Source organism: Platichthys flesus, chromosome 5, assembly GCF_949316205.1.
Source record: "Platichthys flesus chromosome 5, fPlaFle2.1, whole genome shotgun sequence".
Classification (NCBI taxonomy): Eukaryota; Metazoa; Chordata; class Actinopteri; order Pleuronectiformes; family Pleuronectidae; genus Platichthys; species Platichthys flesus.
The window spans coordinates 22,269,662-22,294,788 of record NC_084949.1 but is presented as its reverse complement, the minus strand read 5'-3'; the positions used below and the strand labels follow the sequence as shown (position 1 = coordinate 22,294,788).

The following is a 25,127-nucleotide window of genomic DNA, read 5'->3' as shown; positions in this document are numbered from 1 at the left end:
CGAGCGCCGCCCTGCAGGAACTCCTAATTCATTTATTCAATCAGCTCACGAGGCCCGTGGCCAAAAATAAGAAGAAATCCACATAAAGGAATATAAATCATTGATCAGACATTTGCTCGTGGACCGAAGCGCTAATGGCTCAATGCTCGTTATAAGAAACCTGGCGGAACCCGGTTCAGGGTTACTTGAGGTTCTGATAAAAAACATTCAGATTAACTGCACCTCTCTGTCTCAGATTTCATATCACAGCAGAGCAGATGGGAACAACAACTTTAGCGAATGTTTGGCTCGTGCAGCAGCTTCACGGAGCCTCGTCTGAGTCTCCACGTTCTGCCTCCTCTGCAGCACGGCCACTAGTGGGCAGTATGGAGTGGGGTATCTTCCCAGTCACCGAACACACTGTATGTTACAGCAGAGATATCCAAACACCATCTGGTCCAGTTTGCCTCACAGCCATCACAAGCACTGTAACACTCCAGTGTTCTCAGGGAATCCACTCAAACTGTGTTTTTTTTTTAAATATGCTGGTGTGTTAATATTAGCTTTGGGATTCATCAAGCTCCATTTACTGTGCCAGCCTAACGTCTCAGTATTCACCGCAAGATTTTCAGGAAGAGGGACAAATAGTACTTGTGGAGGAAAATTCTGCTTGAATATTTAGAGTTGATGAATAAATTTGCTTTAATTTACGCCCCGTGGAGAGAAGAGCGAACCGGGTTGTTCTTTGAAAGCACTTTCTGAGAGTCGTGACTTCTCCACCGTGAGGTAAAACACAGCGAGACGACCAGATGGATTCAATCAGCTGCACATTCAGGTCTGTCATCTCAGCACAATGGCTTCTAATGCTAACTCCCAGGGGACTGTCATATGCCCTCTTTATAATATTATATTACTAACTGTATAATGTTAATTTCACACACATATAACAGGATCACCGTGAATATATTTTTTATATTTTACACAGTGGCTGCCAAGGTCTTTGTACCACTGAGTATTAGGGCCACTTAAGGGGGAGGAAATGTGAGGAATAAAATAATAAAATAATATGAATTAAATCATGATTTATTCTCATTATATGATAACTTCTTCAAGATGTCCCTGATGGCCCATTAAAATAAAGAAATAGGATTTGTGAGATATGAGCAGTTTAATCAAAAAAGACATTCTCTCTTGAAGATTGTTTTACTTTAAAGGATATTTTTCCGATATTTCACAAGAAATTACAATAACATAGTTAAAAAATGTATTATGTAGAGGAAAATGGAGCCAATGTTTTTTACCACGATCTTAATGATTTCTATGATTAATTGTGTTTTATTTATTGGAAAACTAATGAAACAGTTTTTTATATTAAAATCGACGAAATACGTTATAAAACAAATAAATAATAACTTTTTTAATGAATGATATCAATAATAGGAAATCCAGGTGAAAAACTGATTTAAAAAAAAAACACAAACTCTCTCCGCACAATCCCCCTGTAGCTGAACCATTGTTTTTATAATTACTTTCAGGGACTCGGGTGCATAATCAGCCGCTCATTTGCATTTTCTCCCAATTTTTTTTTCTCTTCACTTTTTATTACCTGAAGCATTTTCCAAGCTCTGCCTGATTTATTCTGAACCGTGGTGATCAATGTCGTCCCGCAGCGGAACTCACAACAAGCTTTGGATGTTGGGTGACATTTAACATTGGACCAATAAGTTTAAACCTGAAATGCACGAGCGTATAGAGATTAAATGTTTACCTGGACTCCTAATATTCCAAAGACGATGAAAAAAGCACAGCAGATGAGGACGATGTTACCGATGGGTCTGAGGGACGTGATGAGAGTCTCCACCACCAGCTTGAGACCTGGAGCTCGACTTATCACCCTGAAAAACACACAAAACACACAAAACACACAATCAGAGTCACACGTAAATGATATGACTGAACACACGAGGGAATACACACAGGAGACAATCTGTCATACCTGAGTGGTCGCAGGGTGCGGAGCAGACGGAGCACACGCAGGATGCCTAAGATCCGGTTCCCCCCCGACGAGGCGATGGAGACCAGGACGTCCACCATGGACACAGACACCAGCACCCCGTCCAGAATGTTCCAGCTGCTCTGGAGATACACGCCGTTTCCAAAGTACAGGCCCAAAGCTACCACCTTGTCAAACGCACACAGGCAGACACACATCCATCCCACAATAATTACTGATAGAATTAAAATAATAGAAGACTGAGGGCTAATTCAATCTCCGTGTAGGGAGAAAATTGCCCTTTTAAAAAGGGAAGATGAGAAAACAACTGTCGAGTGAAGGGCCTGTTTGTAACACGTGCACTGTTATGGTTACCTTGATCAGCATTTCGCCAACGAAGATCACAGTGAAGATGTGATTGGACACACTGAGGAACACCCGCTCCTGTCACACACACACAGACACACACACACACAGACACACACACACACACACACATGAGAGTGTGCACAGAGAAGCATATTCGTCAGTTTGAGGCTTTCTGGTCCCAGTAGCTTCCTTAGCTTTGATTCTGCTCTTGCAGCTCATTACGATGTGTTACACAATGAGCTGGAGAAACATCCCTTATGACTGAAATACTGCACGTTTTGCTATCATGATTCTGCTCTTACATCAGAGAGAAGTGTGTGAGAAATTGTGTTGTGCTGTGTGTGATACACTGCTGCCACATCGCGGAGGTGCAGCCTTTCTTCCCTGTTTTAAAGAACTGCTTGAGATTTAAAGTTGAGGTACCGGTTAAATTTGATTGAGCTTAAGCTGACACAGGTTTATTCGTAATGAAATTTACTAGTTGTTAACTAGTAACCTACACATATCTAGTCATATACCAGAAAACTGAATATACAGATGGACAACATGACAGCTCCCCCCAGGTTGCTGGCTGCAGTATAGGTCATAAACCTGGCCTGCTCCATGTCAGCAGATGGGACCTGGGTCAAAACACATGTATACAGTTTTGACGCTTGCTTGATCACACACGAGTTTGTTCAGGTTTGACGGCTGAGACTCCTCATGATTGGTCGAACATGCGGCACCACACCATGATCACTAGTGTGCAGACTCCAAATGACATCATCAGTGCTCGATGACTGTTCCTATCCAGGATATTTTGGCTTCATCATAGTGGGAAGATTCATCTCGATGGTTTGGAACTCGGCTGCAGAGATTTGCTTCCTTTCGGCCTCTAGGGAATTATTCTCAGTGTCCAATTCATTCTGGCAGCCGCTGGTGTTAATGTGCACTTTAACAGTGATGAGGACATCTCACTCTTTCTCGTGTCTGGTCTATTTTTGCTGGAGCGATCCATATCTCTGCAGAAAATGGAGCCTGTATTTGTCAAACATTGACATTAATATCATACTGCACATAATAATACCTTCTGTGGTTCTTATCCCTGTCAAGGAGGTTATGTTTTCTGTCCTGTTAGTTTATCAGCAGGATTATACAAAAAGTACCAAAAATTACCATCAGAAGCACAAGATGGGATATTCTTATTTTTATATTTATACGATGGGAGAAAGTGGAGACCTGCTGTCCATCTTTATATAGAGACAATATTCACATATCCATCTCACTGTGTTTGTCTCCGATTCCTCGACCCACCTTTTCCATTCCCTCCATCCACTCAGCTTTCTATCTCATCCCTTTAGCTCATCCTTTCATCCTCTTCTTCTCTCCATCCCTCATCCCTTCTTATTCAGTCCAGTGCATACGTCTCTCAAATCTAGGTAATGTCGGGGGGGGGGCTTAATCAGCTCAGTTGGAATTAGGGCCGAGACACAATCCCCACACTGAGTCTCGTTCCACCTGCACTTCCACGCTCCCTCTCAGACACATCTCACCTCTGCCCCTTCCCACAACAACCATTAAATCACACAACGCTGAGGCGTCGTGAGTGGCACTTTCCAAAAGGAACACAAATGCATCAAAACAACATGGAAACATAGAGATTATGGAAAATCATTTTGACCAGACGAGATAATAAATGCAGTTCCAGTGCAAAATTACAACCATTAAGTACAGGTTGAGGCTGGGGTCAGGCATGTTGTTACAGAGGAAATGCATGATGCTAATGAGCACAACATGTGAGTCCATGTCTTTGAGTGTGTGTTTTCTACCATGCTGTGCGGCTGGATGTCTGGTCTCTCCAGTGCAATGGTGATGCAATTAAGGAAGATGAAGAGGAGGACGACGTGATCGAACATCTTGTGACCTATGACCTTCTGACACCACACCCTGAACCTGAAGAAGAGACATAAACAGGGGGGGGGGGGCGTCAGGGTTGGTAATTATAACACATCCCCGGCATCTCTCATTATAATGTGTCTGTTTACACTCGGTCAGGTTTAATTGAAAAAAAGTGAAAATTGTACGTCTGAGCCTTTTGCTGCAACCTTCACACCTCAACTGTGAATTATCACACATGCTGGGATATAAGCCACCTAGGCCAATCAGGAGAGTAACGGGGTGTGTGTGTGTGTGTGGGTGTGTGTGTGTAAGTGTGTGTGTACCGGTTTTGTGGAGAAAACACATAGAGGGACCACTCTACATGCTCCAGGCACCACTGAGGCTGATATGGCTCCAGGATCTTCTTCACCTTCTTGCATAAACTCTGGAAGGAACACACACACACCACACACACACACACACACACACACACACACACACACACACACACACACACACATTAAGTGCAATGTTAGTTTTTCCACAATGTGAGATCATTGTTTAAATTATTATTATGTACGTTTTAATACGTCAAGCAGTTTTTCTAAGAATTTACATTCAACTTATTAAGTATAATCTAATTTAAACATAATTTACAGTTACATAACATCCAAGGATTGAACATTAACAAGATAGGAGTTTTTGAGCTTGTGAACATGCAAAATAAATTAGTCACGTGAACATAATTCATAAAACAAGTCTATTGTAAATACGTCAAACAGATGCCCAGGGATTCACCTCTTCAACCTCGTCCTCATCCTGATCACCGTGATATTGCGTAGGCAGGGGGGGGTCGTCGTAGTTGTCCGTGAGTCGGAAGGTGGTGCCGTTGCAGTCGGGCGTGTGAAGCATGGGCACCTGCAGGTAGTCGGCCTGGTCCAGGGACTGCTCCCTGCTGCTGAAGTTGGAGTTGGAGTGTGTGTCGGACAGCAGGGACTCCATCTCCCCCGACTGGCTCCTCCGGTGGAGGCTGGGGCCTCGACTGATGCTCGTCCAGCTGGAGCGACGGCTCTCCGGCCCGCTGTCCCACATAGTCTGCGAGGACAGTTTGAAATAACAGCAACACATATAGTGGGCTTTCCGAAGGATTTATAAAATGCATATAAAAATGTAATTCCTTACAAAATAAAGGTATAAATGACGCTGTTTCCAGAGGAATTTGAATCTCTGGGCTTTTGGACACTTTGATGACACCGCAGGAGCTGTATGCAGGCTTTAGTTTTTTATATCTGAAGAAGTGGTCGCCAGTTATTTCAATTGTATTGGATTTGGCTGCAACACAGATAACCCCTAAAACTCCAAGAGGGTTTTGTAGAGTCAGGCACTTCCCCCCCCCCTCCATCGGCACAGTGACAGGAAGGTAAAGAAAAAGCTTTTTAAGAAAAACTCAAATGTGTCAAGAGTCGCAGAAATCCAGCGATGGAGAGAGGAAGAATAAATATTTCTCTGTGCTTCTGATGAATAATGTGTTGTGTGAAACCAGATCCAGAGAGGCTGACAGTTTAATGCATCTGCATAACTCTGCAAGCAAAGGTAAAACTGTGAATGAACCCACGCACCTGAAAGAGAGACACCTCACAACATAATCTCCAGCCACTCAAACATCCACAGCTGGAGTCTTAAAAACACTTTTGAGTCTATGTCCATGGTTTCCCTAAATCAACTTCTCTTTTTGGCCAAACTGTTCACAGTGACCACAAACCGCTAATGACTGCAGAGGGTGGGAATGCAAGAGGTCTTCAAATTGTTGGACCAAAAAAAAAACAGACCGATGAAAAAAGTTATCTGAGCCCAATTAGTACAAGTTAACTTTCAAACAAATAGCTCCGATTCAAAGGGACGTCGGGACTTGATTCCAGAGAGAAACCAACACGACACCAACACCGGCCGCAGCATGAGGAAGTTTTATCTCTGCGCTGCACAGATTTCACTGCGTCACACCTCAGGACACACGTTTCCTCCTGTCATCCTTCTGACAGAAGAACATGATCCGAGCTGTTGGATGCACTTGACGTGGTCTGCAGTTGTGCGTGTTAGACATGTGTGAAGGAAGAAACGCACACCTACTGAAATGAATCCAGCTCTACACCAACAAGCTGTGTTACAAGTTGAATTATAATCTAACTACACACCTCAGTCTATTATGGAGGATAGACAAACTGAAAAAGCCTCATGTGTCTCCTTTCTTATCAAATGTGAATCACAATTCACACACCCTCTGTCTGACTGCTTCACTAAATCAACCTAATGACAGTTAATGTCTTAATATGAGTGAAAGGACGACGGCTCACCGGTGATCTTTGCTCCGGGTTGTAGATATCCATGGAGGTCATGCTCGCCCGCCGCGATTGGCCGTTATTTATGGTGGGCGTGGCCGCTGTGTGCGTGATGACGGGCAGAGATGGAGCAGTGAGGTGGGGCATGGAGGCCTTTGGGTTCAGGAGACCGTTGGGGCTCAGCATCATGGCCTGGATCTTGAGCTCTGCACACATCCACACACACACAAACACACACACAGACACACACACACAAAGACATAGAGGTCATGACCACAGTTGTTTGTTCTTGGAAATTGAGGAATAGACGTGATGAGCATTCGGAAATTTGCTGTTAAAAATGGAGAATTCCTGCCAATTCTTCAACCATGAAAACTTTACAAACACATGAATGAATAAAACATGTAAATAAATTATTATTATTACATAGGCTACCATTTATTATCAACATTTAGAGACTAGAAATTAAATGAAACCTGGTGGAAAGATGCAGTTTGGCTCAGGGAGGAACGAATTTGATTTTGGGGCAGATGTCGATCAGGGGGCAGACCCAGGATTATATTTAATCCACTTTTATTTAACATTGTGAGATGATAACTGATGTATCTCGATTACATAAATCAGGCATGCTTAGGGGACTGACATGTATGTGTTTGGTGCAGTAGTCCATTTAACCGTGAAAGGATTTCCATGAAACCTGTTGGAACAATGGGACGTGGGCCAAGACACAAGCCATTACATTTTGGCTTGGATCCAGACGAAGGGACGGTTCCAGGGATTTTCGTTTTACCACTTTCTTTAACTTTGTGAGATAGATGTTTTTTTCCCGACTTAATAATTCATAGAGACATATTTAAAGACAGATATCTACGATTGGGTGAAATACGGTGCCACTTGACTGAATTTAAGTCGACTCTTGGGCCTTGGATCAGTCTCCGCTCCATTGAGAGACGCTCTGATTACAGACTGGAAAGGTTACTCCAACTACAAAGTAGAAAAATCTCCCTTTGAGGCGACTGCAGGGGAGTTTGCCTTTCCGTGTCCGAGAAGATTTAGGAGTTTGTACCTGCAGCGTATAACTCTCTCAACTTCTCCTCGTCCTCAAACGAGAGCGACTGTCTCTCGTCATCTGCCTCCGATCTGTTGGCATCACCCTGAAGACACACACACACACACACACACATTAGGGTCACCACCATCATCATAATCTCCACTCTCATCATCTTCATCATCACCTTTGTTTAGTCACTCCTTGGTGACTGTTGTTAAAGTGAATAATGGGACGGAGGGACTGAGAGACAAAGAGCGGGAGGCAGACGGGTGGAGGGGATCTCCAGTGCTCTCTAGTTGAGTTATGTGCATGGCTTTGGCAGCGATCTCCTGTAGTCACGCCAATAAAGCTTTACTGAATTTAATTAAAATTCACGCCAGAAAGATGGAGGCAGGCGGCTTTGGCAAAGGGTATTTGTGTGTGTGTGCGTGTGCGTGTGTGTGTTTGATAGCGAAAGAGAGCGCGAGCAAGTGCTCTCTGATGCTGGAGATAAAAGATGAAAACCAAACAACAAAAGCTCACAAGCTGTGAATGGCAGGCGATATCAAACACATCCCTACCCTGGAGAGAGTGTGTGTGCTTGTATGTGTGTGTGTGTGTTTGTTCATGTGTGTATGTGTTTGTTTGTTTGTGTGCGTGAGAAAGAGAGGAAAGCGGACAGAAAGCAAGAATAACTGAGAAACAAAACGGGATAAAAAAGAGTGGTGGATCGAGTGAAAGGAGAAACCACACAGGCAGGATGGAGGAGATTATTCTCTTGTAGGAGCTTCGGTATCATCGGCACGACAGAGCTCAATTAGTCCCGTTCTCTGTGCCGCGCTCCCTGAGCGGCTCAAACAAAACTGCATCGTTGCCCTCACCTCGGCCTGAAAGCCCTCGACCAATATGGCCACGAGCAAGTTGAAGAGGACGTAGTTGCCAAAGGTCATGAGGGCGACAAAGTAGAGGGCGGCCAGCGGCGTGGTGGAGGCCATCCCATTATAGAGCACGGCGTTCCAGTCCTCCTGGGTGAGGATCTGCAGGTGGGAGGAGAGCGGGCGGAGGAAGTCAGACACAAAATGGACAGGAAATCAAAAACCTCCTTTCAAAAAGCTGCTGTAAGTATCAGAGCCGGACCAATATGTCTGTTGATCGATCACTTGGTTGATATGAGTTTCTGCATTTGTTTGCTTTGTTAACGTCTCGTGTAAATCTGCTTATTTTCTTAATTGAACTTTTATATTTAGTTGTATTTGTGTTTTTCTTTATCTTTGTACTAATTCATGTAATAGTTTATGGTTAAACAGTAAAATGTCAACTCTCTATCCACCAGTCTTGGGATGTAACAAAGTACATTTACTTAGTTACTGTACTTCTATCCATTTTTTTTGTGTCAGTACTTTATTTAAGTAGATTTATCTTCAGGTTCTTTTGACTTTAACTCTACTACTTATACAATATCAGCAAATATCTGTACTTTCTTCTCCACTGCATTTTTTATAACGCACTGCCTTGCATGTTTCGTGAAAGTAATCAATAGCGGAAGGGGAGATAGTCGATTAATCCAATCGGGACCAGCCATTAACATTAGACCCCGCCCCCTTCAACGAGAGTTGACAGAGCGGCACTTTTAATGTAAAGTCAAACAAGTAAAAAAAAAAATGTACTTGTACTTTAACTCAAGTTGATATATATATAGAGTGAGGGATATATCAGTATGAGAATTTTTTCACTCCTTAATATTGGTATCCACATCTGTCCTATTAAAACTCCAGGCCAGTCGGTGTAATCAGAAGAAGAATAAGAGCGTATTCTATATCTCATTGTCAGCTGAACAGTAATGATGCTCATCAGTGTTAAACGAGCTCCTGTGGAGCGCGGGTTTCATTTCTCCTCCTCGTGAAGTGTTTCTTCTTAGCTGCCACCTGGGAGAGGTTTATATGTTTTAGAAAAATGGAGAATCAGCTTTTCCAAATTGGAGGAGATGAAGTAATGGAGGAGATCATCAGGACGACAGCCAGTGACAGCAGCAGCTGCTGTAAGACTCTCGTCCCAATTCATTTAAAAACCAAATGTGTCGATTGGGACGTTTCCTGTGAACTGAATATTGTCGGTGTATTTGCTGAGCGCTCGCACACGTCTGAATGTATTTGTGTGTTTGTCTAACCTGAAACACGGTGACAGTCGCCCAGAGCAGAGAGTCGAAGTTCTTTCTGTCCGGTAAAGTGTCTCCACTGTCCTGCTGCAAACCGAACTTACAGCCAAACAGATGCATCCCTAAGATACTGCAACACACACGTACAAACACACACACACACAAACACACACACACACACACACACACACAGAACAACAAAAAATGCATTGCCTTCATTAGATGGTAATTTAATATGGTTAATGTGCAACAAGATACGGCGTGAATAATTGTGTTTGTGTGAAAGTTGATGATACACCTCTAATATGTCCCGGTTATAATTTTGTGCAAAGAATAATCAGCCTAATTAAATTCAATGAAAAAGCTTTGGGAATCACTCTGGCTGGTGAGCGTCACCCTGCAGCGATGCCTTCGGAGAAGAGAAGCGAACGCACCGTACCTGAATATGAATATGAAGAGCATCAGCAGCATGCAGAAGGTGGCCACGTTGTCCATGGTCTTCATCAGCACCACCAGCTGCCTCCTCAGGGCCGGAAGGAACCGGACCAGCTTCAGGACTCTCAGCAGGCGGAAGGTACGCAGCACCGATAAGCCTCCCTCCGCCTCCCCCACAATCTCCCACACACTAAAACACACACAGATGACAAGCAGATTATAAACACACAATAAAGCAAACTGGGGGGGGGGGGGGGGGGGGGATCAATGCCGACTTAGCCTCAGCTGTTTCTCTCTATAAGGCAGCGTTGCTATCTTCCTGGAAAAAGCCTCCCTTCCAGGTAGAGAAGGTGCTAAAGTCTCTGTTCTCGTGACATGTGGCAAACAGGAAAACAGGAATCGGGGGGAATGCTGTCGAGAGCTTAGCAGCCGCTGAAGAAGGTGAGAGCAGGGAGCACAGTAAACAAGCGGAGCCTTCAAGTGCAGAAATACATAATTTAGCTTGTAGTACTACATAATGGAGGGAATGCAGGGCCTGCTGCTTGGACCGGGAGTGCCACTGCCTTCAGTACCAGAGGCTGTGACAGTCGGGGGGGGGACTGCAGTGCTGACTGAGGCCTTTTCAAAATGACTGAGGGAACGTTTAAAGACAGATTTCACTTTTTTGGGGGGAAATCTCCCCCACCTGATGATGACGATGACGCTGTCGAAGCCGTTGTACGGGTTCTTCACGTAGCCGAAGAGGCCGAGAGCCATGAGCTTCAGCAGCATCTCCAGACTGAAGAGGCTGGTGAACACCATGTTACTGATCTCCAGGATATCCGTGAGCTCCTGCGGCTGAGGAGAGAGAGAAGAGATTGATGTTCAGAGACGGACAAGCACAGAGGGAATGGACAAGTAAACAGAGGCAGAGAGACTGACTGAGCAGAGCACTGCAAACTCGGTGTGCTGGGAGTTTATAAAGTACTACTCAGAGGTACTGTTAGTGGGACTTGTCTCAAATATACACAGAGGAGCTGCCCCACAAATCAAGGTGTGTTTTTACCAGTCTATGGTTTTTATGTGCATGTGTCGGAATAATCTGAAAAATTTGTCACCGACTCAAATCAGAACTCAAAAAGTTTTTAAACAATTGTTGACACTTTTTTTCACAGTCACCTCTAAACAGCAGCTATAGATGTGAACTAATGTTTTAAAACGTTTTAACTTAAGTTACTTGCATCCGTCACATCTGATGCTTTTTCTTAGCTTTTCGTTAAAATATAAATATTAGAGAGAGGTGTGGAGGTGTTGCTGAGACACATGAATACAACATGTTTGTTTACAGCATACGTGTGTTTTTCCACATTCTGTCCCAAACACATCTGAAAAAAAAAGTCACCACTCGAGAAATATATTCACACTTGACATTATTGACACGACTTTAATTAGTTCTTCTCAAACTGAGGGGAGTGCAAACATGACTGGGAGGAGAGTTTTGCCCATCGGATTTGAGTTGATCTGAATCATTAGAAAAATAACTATCGTGTTAAAGATTCAAAATGTATTTGATCAGGATTTATTCAGACCCCAGGTACAGTTTAACATTTAACATCTATTCACTGCCTACGTGGCGGAGAATTTCATCTAGAGTCGGAAACTCCAGGAGGTTTCTACAACCAGCCACAGAATGTTCCCGCATATCAGCCCAGTAAAACAGCTCAGTGCCGGCTCTTTACACTTCAGGCTTTGTAGGAGATATCAACTGTTCATTAGGGAGTTTGAGATGGAGGGATGGTTTTGTTGCTGCTGCAAGGAGCCAAGTGAGCTGCTTCTAGTCCAGCTCAAATCAAGCGGTTTGGACACAGATCATTTAGTTTATTAAGTTTCTAATTCCTACAACTCTAATTGATGCAAAAAGAAAAACATTCTACTTGGTTTGGTTCTGTCTGTGATTTCCCTGATTACTGCTCCTGTCAGTTTGTTTGTTTGTCAGCGGGACAACAATCGATGATATTTCAACAAACGAAGGACGAGTCAGGGAAATGTTGGTGTGGATCTGGATCAGAATTTTCTTTTCACTTTCTCTGACACTGTTTCTCACAGGGAATAATTCATGGATATTGATGGACAGAAATCTGGCATATTAAGGGAAGTGATATCTATGAGTGTGGGATATTTGGTGCAGCTTGATTGAATTTAAAGGGACAGTTAGGCCTTGGTGGAAGCTGAAAGCCACTCTAGTCTTTATTATTATTATCATTTATGGTTTTATAATAGGCCATTTAAGGTTTTCTGATTCCAAAGTGGGGCATTAATGAAAATGTCTGAGAATAACTGAGTGGATGAAATTTTTGACCTTGTTCTGTTACTCGATCATTCCCATCTATCTATCTATCTATCTATCTATCTATCTCTCTCTATCTATCTATCTATCTATCTATCTATCTATCTATCTATCTATCATTAAGACAATGTAAAAGCTCAGGTGGGGGTGAAGGGAGTTGTCAGAGGAAAATAAACCAAATCCAAAAGGCAAGAGAACTAGAGGATTTTTAAATTGTATATTTTTTTACAGATAAAGCATTCAGATATTTAAGAGCACAAATAACAAGGTGTTGAAGCTGATGTTAACCAGGGTTAATAATGTATCAACAGCCTGTTGTCTGATTAAGTCTCACACAGCTTTTTGTCGCTGCCCTGTTGTTGAACAGAACCTATTTTATTAAAAACACAGAAAGGTCCTCTAACATGGCGCTGGGTGACATGTCTTTATTAGCGAGAACACAAACAACTGTGGTTTACTCCGCTCGACTTGTTAACAGGCGAAGCTGTGAAAACAAGGCTGCGAGTGTCTGAGCATGCTCGGTGACATCTGCCTGACACAGCGCTGCTCTCCTGAGATCACACGCGAGTCTCTGAGGGGGCTGGAACCAAACCGCACTCATCACGTTCAGCGAAACGATGGAACGACGCCTGCTGACACCGTGCAGCTCCTATTTGTATTTAAATGTCTTTGGATGGAAATACACTTTTCTGTAGCACAGAGGGGGAAAGGAACCAATATGAGGCTTTGGCTGCACATTCTTCATTGTTGGTTCTAGTCTCCTCAGGGTTTTTACTGATACTATAATAACAGGCTAAATAGGTCTGGCCTTATCCTTCACATTAGTCATTTAAGAATCTAAGGCCATCTTGATCTGTCATATTGTTTGGGAAATGGGCCAAATGCAATCTGCCCGTCTCCCACCCACGGTCTACCGCTGCTTCTCAGCCAATCACAGTGTCAGATCGGTCCTCCTCCTCCTCCTCCTCCTCCTCCTCCTCCTCCCTTCTCGCTCGCTTCACTCACTCGGCCCCGTCTTTATGCCGCTCGTTCTCTCTCCTGTCCCAGGGTCACGCTTTAATTAACACTTCAGGTCTTATGAGTTTCTCCATCTCCTGATACATGTGTGCACACCTACACAGGGCCTCACACACATACACACACACACACACACACACACACACACACACATGGATACACACCCGGCGATCCCATATGCGCTCGCTGTAAGTGTTGATTGGGGGGGTAAGCTTATTGACTCCATCACATCCAGTGATTAGCACATCCACTTTCAATCAAACCGTCATCACAATCAATCTGCGAGGGGGCACGCACATAGCCGTGCACGTGTCCACGCAAAACCCCGCGGCCTCCGCACGCACACGTACCTGCTCGTGGTACTCTATGCCCATCGACAGCGTGTTAATGAGGATGGCAATCATGATCCCCCTGTTGAAGTATCTGCTGGCAACAATGGTTTCCAGTTTGTTCCTGAAGCCCGCCCAGCAGCGCTCCAGCAGCCTCCTCTTTGGCTCCAGCACCTGTACATCAGCGCGGCGGGGGGTGCTACACTGGCACGGGCTGTCACTTTGACACGGGCTGTTGCCAGGGCACGAGCCGCCGTGCCCGAGCTGCTGGTCCTGGGTCTGCTCGTTAACTTGTTCACCGTCACCGAGAGGATTGGAGTAGATGCAGTAGGGACACGCCGAGGAATCCCCCGGGACTTCGCCTGGCAGCGTTAATGCAGGATGCCCAGAGCACCCACCTGCAGGGGGGGGGGGGGGGTGACACAGACACAATCATACGTGAAACCACAGATTGCTGACTGTGTGGGTTGTGGTTGCTCTGTCACTCAAGATATCCCGAAGCTCATTTCTGGGAGACAAGAATTCAATAATATGGAAGAAGCTGTGCAGTCGGGACACTTTTGTGCAGAGGGGGAGTTCTTTTATTAGAACAGAAGTGTTCTGTGTGTGTGTCTGTGTGTGTGAGTGTGTGTGTGTGTGTGATGGGGGGTTGGGGATGTGGAGTGAGGTGGGAGTAAGACTTCAGTGGAATTCATTAGCAGGCAGCTCGGGAGGAATCGTCCAACAACAAACACTAAACGAGCTCGTACTCGTCATCGCAGTTACAACGAATTCATGTTTCACCGGAGACTGAGTAGTAAATGTGATCTAGTCTTCCTCTGATGTGTGTGTGTGTGTCTGTGTGTGTCTGTGTGTAGATAATGTGCCCTGGCAGGAAACTATGAGCAGGCAAAGGCTGGGAAAAGCAAATACAGAGATAATACACGGCTGTGGCTCATGAAGTAGAGCGGGTCGTCCACTAACCAGAGGGTCAGCGGTTTGATCCCAGCCTCCCCCCATTCCACGTGCCTATAAGTGTCCTGGGGCAAGCTCCTGTGTGTGTGAGTGATGTGTGATAGAGAGTGCTGCACATCGATGCACTCATGTGTGTGAATGAGTGAACGGCTGTAAAGCACTAAGGTCGCTGTATAAATACAGAGCATCCACCACTTTCGAGGTGTGTCTCTCAACCATTCTGACCCATGATTCTGAGTGTGTGCGATTCAACACAATAAATAATTACTGCAACTTATACTAAGTATGGGACGTTTCCCAGGGTTAGAGTCAGCGGCTGTTCTATGTACTGTTTGAGCTCCGTGCCACAACAATGAAAAACGTCTTTCACCAGTTATCAAGTTCATTTAACGTCTGATGCAGAGAAACGTCTCCTGATGTCTGAGAAAGTATCTACAGTGGCCAGGCATTGTCATGAAAATAAATACACAACCTCTCGCTCTCTCAGTTTGCAGAAAATGTCACACAAAGGAGAAAATCCGATCACACAGTAATATTTTAACTCAACTGTCTGGAGACGCTTCAACCTTTAAGGCTTGAATAATGAGTCTTATCTGAGCGTCGAGCTCTAATCTGACACATTCTCCTTTTGATCTATGGTGCTGTAAAGTGTGGTGACATTTGGCTGATCTTTGCCAAAGCACCAGCGCTTCTGGAGGATGCAGCTGTTGTGTGTACAGTGCAGGTGAACCTTTTGTTTCACACACAATCGCTTCTCCTCTTCTCCATCCATCCTCGTGGTCCACACATTCCACAGAACTACAACAGCCTTGAGTGTGATCTTTGTAAAGGATGCTCTGGAGGAATCACAGTGTTGTGTTCTGTCTGCTGGGTGTCAGGAGTTAAAGCCACTGAATTGGGGGGGGGGGGGCTCTTTGTTGTCCCCCCGCAATAAAATGAAAAGCATCTACAGGAGGACGTAAAACATACATGAGCTGTTTACACCCTAGTTAGTCAATGCTTACATCATGAACTTCATTCCTACTGTCGTGTATACATTGGAGTAAAACATGTTGATATATGCTTAAAAACACAAAGACAGGTTTATATTTATGAGGCTTGCCCTCTGGACACTCAGACATTCTCAGAGAGTCCACTAGATGTTTGTCTTATTTACTTTACCTATTTGGGGACGACCTTTGACCTAGGGAACCGTCTCTGACCAGTTAACAGATGGGCTCAGAAGGAATATTCTTGACCAGTGTGTCTTCATGTTCGGACACAAAGATGTGCCCTTATTTAGTCAGAAATCCCATGTGGGATGCGTTATACCTGAAGTTATGGGTGGAACTAAACTCCCTATATATGTGTCCTTTTATCCCCTGCAAGTCAGATTTTCACCATTTGGCTGTGTGATGTCTCCGAGTCTCTAGAGCTCGTCCTGACCTGTGGTTTCTTGTAATAAACTTTGTTACATTGAAATTACTTGGTCCTCGGCGTCCTTCCTTCATCATCAACAAACTTCAACAACACCCGGCTGCTTGTGTTTACTACACTACCATATGACTGTAAATTGTTTTTCATTCTACATAAGCCTTGTGTGGTGTCTATAACCCTGTAGGATGCTGAGATACCTGAAAATATGCGTTTTTCATTATAGTGTTTCTGTGACTTATCATGATATCACACGGAGAAAGTTTTTCTGATCAATAAAAGCTTCACGTTGTGTCTTCGGCCCTATTATATCTGAGAAATGTATTTTTCCTATAATCATGTTTTTGTGTAGCTCGACATTTGATCGATCAGGTGAAAAAGTGTATCAACAGTAGATTCTAGCCCGAGATCAAATCAATCTGTAATACAGATCAGCAGGTGAAAAATATGAATCAAGGTGATTTGGTAAAATACGTATAATTGTATTCTGGGACCAGATCTTAAAAAAATACTTCTTCGAAGGATCAAGTAGAAGAAAAACAATACTGACTGTTGATGTCAAATGAATTCAGGGGGCCGGGCACAGGGGGGGTGCTTTCATACCGGTGAGTCTGCCCCTGTCAGAACCTGATTGTGAATTTTTGACCTTGGAAACACAAACGTTTGTTCTTACCGTGCTCCAGCACCAGCTGAGGCAGCCTGTGGACGTTCTCCGGGGCCGTCAGCCTACTCTGTTCCCGGGCTTTCTTCTCCTGGCTGCTCAGGAGGGGCGATATGAAGGGGTAATTAAATCCACTCCCTCCGTTACTGACTGCAGGCTCCGGCTGAGGCTGGTGATTCTGGTGATGATGATGCTGGTGGCGATGGTAAACCTGATGCAGGTGGGACAGGTCATTGGGGGCGTGGCCTGAGTGCCGGTGGGCGAGGCCGTTCATCTCCCCGGCTCCTCTGGCAGACGCCACGCCGCGGTCCCTCTGGCACATACACACGCAATGAAAGCGTGGGCGTGTCTGAGCGCAGAAGCGAGAGAGCCGTCGCATGGCCTTACGGCCGAGGTGCGCCAGGTAGCGGATGATCTCCTCGTAGCAGCTTCCTGGTTGGCTGTAGCTGGCCAGTGTGGAAGCCGATTGGTGGAGCTGCCGGGCGTTCTGCTCCGACTTCATTAGCGCGTGTTCTCTCTGCTTGGTTTCGGAAAACTGGGTTGCGATGACAACCAGGCACAGGTTGATCATGAAGAAGGAGCCCACCTGGTCACGACAACACACACACACACACACACACACACACACACACACACACACAAGAACACAAACACACATTAGCTGCTCGGCAAGTTTAACATTCGGATTTGTTCGGGCAGACGATTGGAGCCCGGGCCTTGTTCTCGGGACACGTCCATCTTGGATTGTGACGACAAACGTGTGTGACTCACATGACAAGTGATGTAATGAAATAGTCACACAGAAGAACATATTTTGATGTATCTTAGCATCCTGTAGGGTTATAAACATGACACAAAGCGTATAGAAACTATAATAATTCATGATCATATGTTAGCAATGAAGTCATCATGATCTCACTGTAAAGTCAGAAAATGACCTATAATGTAGCTTTGGCTTTCACTTTTGCAGCCAATCAGATTAACAACATGATCTTCAACTTATTTAGATTAGCCAATCATGGTATAAGCGATACGTCATTATGAAATAGCATTTTTTTTTTTTTTATGTAAGCACTGACTAACAAGGGGTATGAACAGTTCATGCATCGTTTGCAAAGTCCGGTCGATGCTTTTCATTTAATTGTTGGTGACAAACAGAGTCCTCATTGCACAAGACTGTGATTGTATTCACTTAACACATCCAGGTTATTACCAGCCACGGCAACACAACTGAGTGTCCTTTACAAAGATCACACTCAAGGGTGTTGTAGTTCTGTGCGATGTGTGGACTACAAGGATCGAGAAGAGGAGAAGCAATGTATGACACAAAGGGAAGGTTAATCTGTACTGTACTTACACCAGCTGCACTCTCAGTAAACGAAGTGTGTGTGTGTGTGTGTGTGTGTGTGTGTGTGTGTGTGTGTGTGTGTGTGTGTGTGTGTGTGAGTGTGTGTGTACTTACTATAATGAGGAAGATGAAGTAGATGAAGTTGTAGAAGGAATGTGCATCCATGACATAGTACATGATGTCCACCCAACCTTCTAGAGTAATTACCTGAGTATACACATACACACACACACAAACACACACAGTAATCACACTAATGTGTGGTGCATATCATTGTCGATTTACCACTGCATTAAAATCCTTCACTGATTTACCTGAAAAATGGCAATCCATGCGTATCCAATATTATCAAAGTTAATGGCCCCTTTGTGTGGGTTTACTTCCCCGGCGCGACACTCGTTGTAATACCGATACCAGTTCACGCATGTGCCTTGTTCCTCTTCTCTGTCCATCAGTCCCATCTCGGACTGGGCCTCCCCGGGACCCAGGAAGCAGAAAGACCTGCCGACGCGGCGGCGAGGAACGTCGGAGCAGCGGAGCATCCCGTTATCTCGATCTGTGGAGCAGATGAAGGGGTGGTCGTCGGTGCCGTCCGGCCGGTAGTAGCCGCTCAGGAAGGAAACGTTATATCTCCTAGAGCAGGGGGGGGGGGGGGGGGGGGGAAGCATGTTAATCGTACACATGTATACAAAATCATTAACAACTTCAGACCTAATAAGAATGGCTGTAATTGTTATATTTTTTAAAGAGCAGGACCATAGACTGTGAGGATTGACGATATGACAAAAGTGAAGCCAAATAATTGGATTGCCCCCTGGTGGCTGGCTGTAATATAGGTGATAAACCCTGTCAAATAAGGTCAAATAAAATTTTCTCAAAGATGATTTCGGTCATTTTAGGTAGTTCTTATCACACTAATGACTCAAGTGTTCATTTGTAAGGTAAATGTGGTTTTAATTAGTTATTTTATGATTTAAAACATGATTTATATGTCATTATTGAGCTTAGACAGGCTGATTAGTTAAACGCATGTATTGACAGGCCCTCGATACCACAGTGCAAGATGGCAGCACTTGTACCTGGAATATTTTAGTTTCATTTTTGTATGACAGGAGGAAGAGGAGTAAATGTTGAATATCGGACTATGTTTAGCTGCAGATTCATATCTACGAGTGGGTCTATACAGTAAGTGAGACTGACAACAGTTAAACCACTGTGCCCATGTTCTTTTAAATGAATGTCACCCAGCACAATGGTGTGGGTTTAATCATGTCTGGACAACAATGGAGCCCTAAGAGGGGAAGGAATGAGTTATAGCTTAGACCACACAAACAATACTTGTTGGGGAGCTCATTATGTGAAAATAGAGGATATTCCCATCTGCTTGAAACTGCCCAAAAATAATAAAATGAGCCTTAAATTCAAACGAGGATAAATAATTTCAAAATGTCAGTGTTCTGGAAAAACACAAGAAGACGAGTGCTAAGGTGGGAACTGTGGAAGCAGCGAGAGAGATGAGGATGAATGGAAGAGGAAAGGGAGAGGGAGAGGAGCAGCAGAGAGATAAGTAATCAATCATCTGTGGTGTAGAAAGAGGTCACGGGGGAACGTCGCACTCGCTCCTTATTAGGGAAGGGCACTTTGTTGTTTATGAAGCAGAAACAAAAATTCAAATTGCTAACTGAGAAGAAAAGAGAGAGAGTATCATGTGAAGGCCGACGTTAAGCAGCCTCATGTGACCACGTGTGGAGAAAGCGAGATGAGAATGTGATGCTGCCTTTTCTCAAGCAGCTGGAGCGTGTTAGAGATACAATCAACAACTCGTGCGTCAGTGATGAACTGATTGATTTTCAAGGCTGCTTGTCCCTCGTTGTCCGCACTGAGAGGTTTTGTTCATATGCTGTGTTGCAGTTTTGAGTTTGATGAATGTGAGAATTAGAGAATTACTGGCGAGAAAACAGAGGAGTAACTTATTCTCAGTTACTCTTTAATCAAGGTTATTTCTTAAAGCTTATCTTTAAAACAGCCTCTTACTAATTAATTCCCTCCACCAAGGAGGTCATGTTTCCACCCATGTCAGTCTTTTTGTCTGATTGTTGGCTAAGTTGTCAACAGTCCATTTAAACCAATCTTGGTAGGACAATTGCGTCTGGGCTTGAGAAGAACCCATTTAATTTGGGTGTGGATAAAGATTAAGATTTTCTCATTTTAATTTTCTTACTGGGGGTCTGTCAATCAAAACAATATCAACAGGCCTAGATTGAAAACATTTTCAGGGAATACTGTGCGACTCTTAATTTGAAAGTTCAGGGCTGATATTTATGAATGTTTAAACTTTGGTGTGGATCCAAATAAAAACCTGAATGCTGCAGATTTTAATATTTTTAAACGGCTTTGGTCTTTTTTCAGCAATAACATACGGTGTGATGTTTATTTCTATTCAGTAGATACGTGGAATTAAAAGAAAAATATGTTACAGTGATTTTCATGTACATTGTCTCAGATTGTTTTTCCGCAAATAAACAATTTAGAATATCAAACCACTTCATTTCACTTTATTTCTTCTTCTGTGTGTTTGTGCTGTGCTGAGTGTCGTTCTAGTTTTATTACTTAGTTTGACGATTCTGGGTATTTCAAAATATTTAGTTCACTGTAATTTCACATATGGCATAATTTAATTTCCCCTTTGAAAGTCTGTTAGAAAATGTGTTATATAAGTTAAGTCTTTATCATTATAATCAGTATTAGTGGTCGCAGGAGGAGCATTATGATATAATGACAACATTACATTAGTATCATAGAGTAAAATTCATTATCAAATTGCTTATATCTGGCAACCCTATAGAACACTGCATATTAAAAGCTGTTCTACATAAAATGTTATCACTACCAGTGATTACTATCTGGTCGAGCAGATGGGAGGTCAGGAGGTGTACACAATGTTATCCAATGTTATGTGATATTATGGGATTGTGCGTGTGTGTGTGTGGGGTGGGGTGTGTGGGCGTGTGAACATGTGTGTGTATGTGTTTGTGTGTGAACATGTGAGCGGGAGTGAGAGCGGTGATGCAACAGCGCCAGGTCGACAGTGATCGAACATGACACCAAGGATCATGTGGCAGAGAAGAGCAGCGCCAGGGGAAACTCTGAAGGTTTGTGTTAAAGCCTGAATAACAACACACGACAATCCACCGAGCCTTCTTGAGATTCCAGCAGGAAACACATCTACACATTTACTTCCTCCTGAACCGATTAGAGGACAAATGAGATCGGCCTATCAGCCCTATTGATCCCCCTCTAAGACATACCAGCGGGGTGAACAAACTTTTGACACCGGGTTCAGAGTAATGAGGCCATCCTTCTGACATCTGCCGGCTCCTATAGTAACTCACATCTTGACATCCTCTCCCATGAAGCAGCGGTTCCTCAGGAGCCCCGCCCACAGCTGCACGCCGACGATGCCGAAGATGAAGAAGACAAAGAAGCAGAGCGCCAGCACGTTGCCCAGCATGGGAAGTGTGTCGAGGAGGAGCGTCACCAGGATACGCATGCCTGCCAACACACACACACACACAGACACACAAACGCACACACGCAGCATAAACACCAGGACTTGACACTCAATCAAGTCAAGATCTGCGTGAAGCAAAATGTCAGTCCCAGGAAGTGTTGGCTAGACGGGAAGAGTCTCTTCATGTGTTTTGCACAAAACTGGAGCAGAGCAATTAACTGAGTGGCAAATAATTAGAGTTCAAACTCTGATAATTATCTTCCACTCCGCTCTGTTGAAAAGCACAGACACAAAAACCGTCCTGTTCGCTGCTTCTAGAGTTTTGGCTCCTTCAAAAACGCGCCCTACAATTTTGGAAGAGCTCAGTCTGAGTTGTGCCAAGTTCAGAGGGTGTAGTAAAAAAGAAACTGACCCGTCTGTGCTGCGCTCTGAGAAAACAACACAGACGTCAGGAGGATTTCAATGACCTCATGGCTTTGTTTGCAGCTGTAGTTGTGCAGGTTGGGAAGTTAAAGGAAACTTAATGTAGTTTTTTAGTCTTTCTTTCCTCAGGTGTGTTTTTTAGTTTTTTTTTGTGTATGTAAAAATCCAAAGTTAAAAAGCCTAAAGCTCCTCCCTCCTTCTCCAGCCGAAGCTTCTACTACATCACCATGGTCCACGTTCGTTTAATCCATACCTTCTCGTGATTCTCCCCCTGTCAGGAGCCTTTTATTTAATTGGGGACTTTTTGATTATTTCACTGTGGATCTTTTGTTAGGCTCATTGTGTTTAGGGACTTTAGCCCCTTTTCCACTGGTCCAAAAAAACCATTAACAGCAGCTCACTGGAGGCTTTTGTCTGCGATTGGAACAAATACAATCGGTATTCACGGGTCAAACTACTCTGCAGTTGACGGGGGTTTTTATCATCGATGTAAATGTGACATCCGCTGAATGTGCTAATTTTGCAAGACAAAGGGGGGGGGGAGGGCTCGCAGTTTTTGGCACGTATTTTTATTTTGAAAGGTTACCACTTCCTTCCTGTTTGTCTTCCTGTTTGAAATGTCTTCAAATTAAAGCGTGTTCATTGGATCTCTTCTTGGATCGTGTGGCATCTGCAATTGGGTCCTCGCCTGATTCTAGACCCGCCACACCTAGTGGCTAGCCTGACACGCCCCCTATAACAAAGTCAGGTATAGTGAGATGTTGACCTTTCCAGAAAGGGATTGACCAATCACAACACAGAAGACTGGGCTATAGTCGGAAGGGCGGGTCATAAAGAAGCAGGAGCTAAAACCAAGTGTTTCAGACAGAGGCTGAAACGAGGAGCTGCAGCATTTGAGCATATGAGGAAATTGATGTGTTTTCTCAACATTGGAGCAGGTTAACATTTTAAAATAATAACCCAAATAAAAACTATGAACCTGAATATGAGCAGAATGTCTCCTTTAGAAAAAAACTCTACTGTTTAGCTGGAGAGGCGAAGGACAGTGGCACATTTTTCATTGTCATAGCTGTGACTAATGAAGCTGCTGATTTTCAGCTCAGGGTGTCTCTGAACAAGATTTTGATCTTTTTTTTAATGCCTGGTAAACCAATTATAGAAGAATTCAGGACCTTATTGGATAAGTTAACATAAACCTGGCGAATTCGTGCACCGTCATCACATTTAAGATTTTGCTCGGAGAGAGACGCTCTGAAATCTACGACCGCACAGACACCAGCAGACATTTGGTCTCTCTCCTGCTGATGTGCTGCCAGGCCTGTGCTGCAGCCATCTTCCCTCCGCACTTGTTTCAGGGACTTTCTGCCAAATCAGTCTGGACTCACGCAGGTGAAACACACGGTCAGGTTAAGTTAGAGACCCCTCAAGTCAAGACTGTTATACGGGTTGACGATTAAAACCTGTCGTCCTTTCTCTCTAAAATCTTTGACCTGCTCCATTGTCCTAAAGTCAGGAGACGCCTGTGCTGTTCAACTGATTTGAATTTAAACCCATTTAAAACTTTCAAAGTCCAACGTCAGCACTGTAACCTCACAGCCACTGATTCATTTAAAATCCAATGTGTTGGCACAGAACGAAACAATGAACGACAACAAAAACAAACGGTCCTGATACTTCCCGAGTGCGTGCTGGAGGGAACAGGAGAGAAACTCACTGGGAACTCTGTTGATGGCTCGCAGAGGGCGGAGGACCCGGACCGTCCTGATGGCTGATAGGCTGACATTGTGTCCGTCGAGGGAATACTCCAGCATTCTGTGGAGAGGGAAAGCCGCTGCTGTGTCACCGGCATCGCGATCATCCTGACCTTGACAAATTCTGACAGTCTACTGGGAATCCACCAGAACACAGGGCAGGGTCTCTGGGATGCATAGCCTTCAAAACTAACCAATCACACATGTCTCCCTCTCTCAGGACTGAACGATGCGATTGTCATTCAACGAAAGTTGTCAGACACACACACACACAGACACACACACACACTTCTGTCGGTGCGTCTAAGCACGCGCGCACACACACACGTTTGACATTTAACTGGCATTAAACAAGTGTCTAAGTTTACACAAAACACACACATATACACACTTTTGGCTCATATTTAATGTCAGATGAGCTTGTGTTTGCGTGCATGTGTGCGTGTGTGTGTGTGTGTGTGTGTGTGTGTCTGTCAAACACTCACCCCACAAGAACGATGAAGAAGTCCAGTCTGTTCCATGTGTCGCCTAGGTAACCGCTTTGACCTATGATCCCGAGAGCGACCATCTTCATCACCATCTCCCCGGCGAAAAACGCAAAGATCCCATCATCCAGAGCCTGCACAACACACACACACACACAGACACACACACAAAGAGAGACACACACACACACAGACACACAAAACACACGCACACACACAGACACACACAATAATAAAACCCAGAGGATTAGTGTAAACTGATTAAGTGGAAAAAATTTAAGCTAAAACTTTTCAGACCCTTGATAATAAAGTGTCACGGGGAACATAATTAGTTTGAGATTTCCGACTGTGTGAGGGTGTGTATCTGTGAGTGTGTACGTGTGTACGTGCGTAAGTGTGTGTGTGTGTTACCTGCAGGAAGTAGGGGGTGTGGCCACAAGGCTGGAACATCCCGAGAGTCACACAGTTCAGCAGGATGGCCAAAATGCTCACACGCTCAAACCATGTGGGACAGAGTCAAGGTTCGTGACGGAGAAAAGGTTTGGTCACAATAACAATATTCAATATTGACACATTTCATAATATTGAGCTTGTAAATGATGCCCATTAGTTTGATTGACGAGAGTCTCGGGCCAATCACATCAAGCCAATTAGACTGCTTATTACCGCTCGCCACATCATCCTAAACAGTGGGTTCTGTCTGTGGAGTTGATTCAGTGTAAAGATTCAATTCATGGACTAACATGGGGAGAGAA

The 25,127-nt window shown here is 44.2% G+C and overlaps 1 protein-coding gene across 1 annotated transcript in view; it reads right to left on the bottom strand.

The window, feature by feature from the left end:
* Nucleotides 1-25,127, bottom strand: part of LOC133954392 (voltage-dependent T-type calcium channel subunit alpha-1H-like) — a 47,783-nt gene that overhangs the window by 12,001 nt on the left and 10,655 nt on the right. Inside the window, exons 3-22 of the mRNA XM_062388791.1 lie at nucleotides 24,784-24,877; nucleotides 24,373-24,506; nucleotides 23,851-23,948; nucleotides 21,595-21,754; nucleotides 18,517-18,835; nucleotides 18,317-18,409; nucleotides 16,867-17,440; nucleotides 13,848-14,224; nucleotides 10,840-10,991; nucleotides 10,159-10,344; nucleotides 9,732-9,849; nucleotides 8,446-8,601; nucleotides 7,601-7,688; nucleotides 6,550-6,740; nucleotides 4,997-5,293; nucleotides 4,543-4,643; nucleotides 4,150-4,273; nucleotides 2,348-2,416; nucleotides 1,976-2,160; nucleotides 1,748-1,874 (exon numbers count right to left, since the gene is read on the bottom strand). Of these exons, the coding sequence (XP_062244775.1) occupies nucleotides 1,748-1,874; nucleotides 1,976-2,160; nucleotides 2,348-2,416; nucleotides 4,150-4,273; nucleotides 4,543-4,643; nucleotides 4,997-5,293; nucleotides 6,550-6,740; nucleotides 7,601-7,688; nucleotides 8,446-8,601; nucleotides 9,732-9,849; nucleotides 10,159-10,344; nucleotides 10,840-10,991; nucleotides 13,848-14,224; nucleotides 16,867-17,440; nucleotides 18,317-18,409; nucleotides 18,517-18,835; nucleotides 21,595-21,754; nucleotides 23,851-23,948; nucleotides 24,373-24,506; nucleotides 24,784-24,877 (3,643 nt within the window). The remainder of the gene's footprint in view (nucleotides 1-1,747; nucleotides 1,875-1,975; nucleotides 2,161-2,347; nucleotides 2,417-4,149; nucleotides 4,274-4,542; nucleotides 4,644-4,996; nucleotides 5,294-6,549; nucleotides 6,741-7,600; nucleotides 7,689-8,445; nucleotides 8,602-9,731; nucleotides 9,850-10,158; nucleotides 10,345-10,839; nucleotides 10,992-13,847; nucleotides 14,225-16,866; nucleotides 17,441-18,316; nucleotides 18,410-18,516; nucleotides 18,836-21,594; nucleotides 21,755-23,850; nucleotides 23,949-24,372; nucleotides 24,507-24,783; nucleotides 24,878-25,127) is intronic.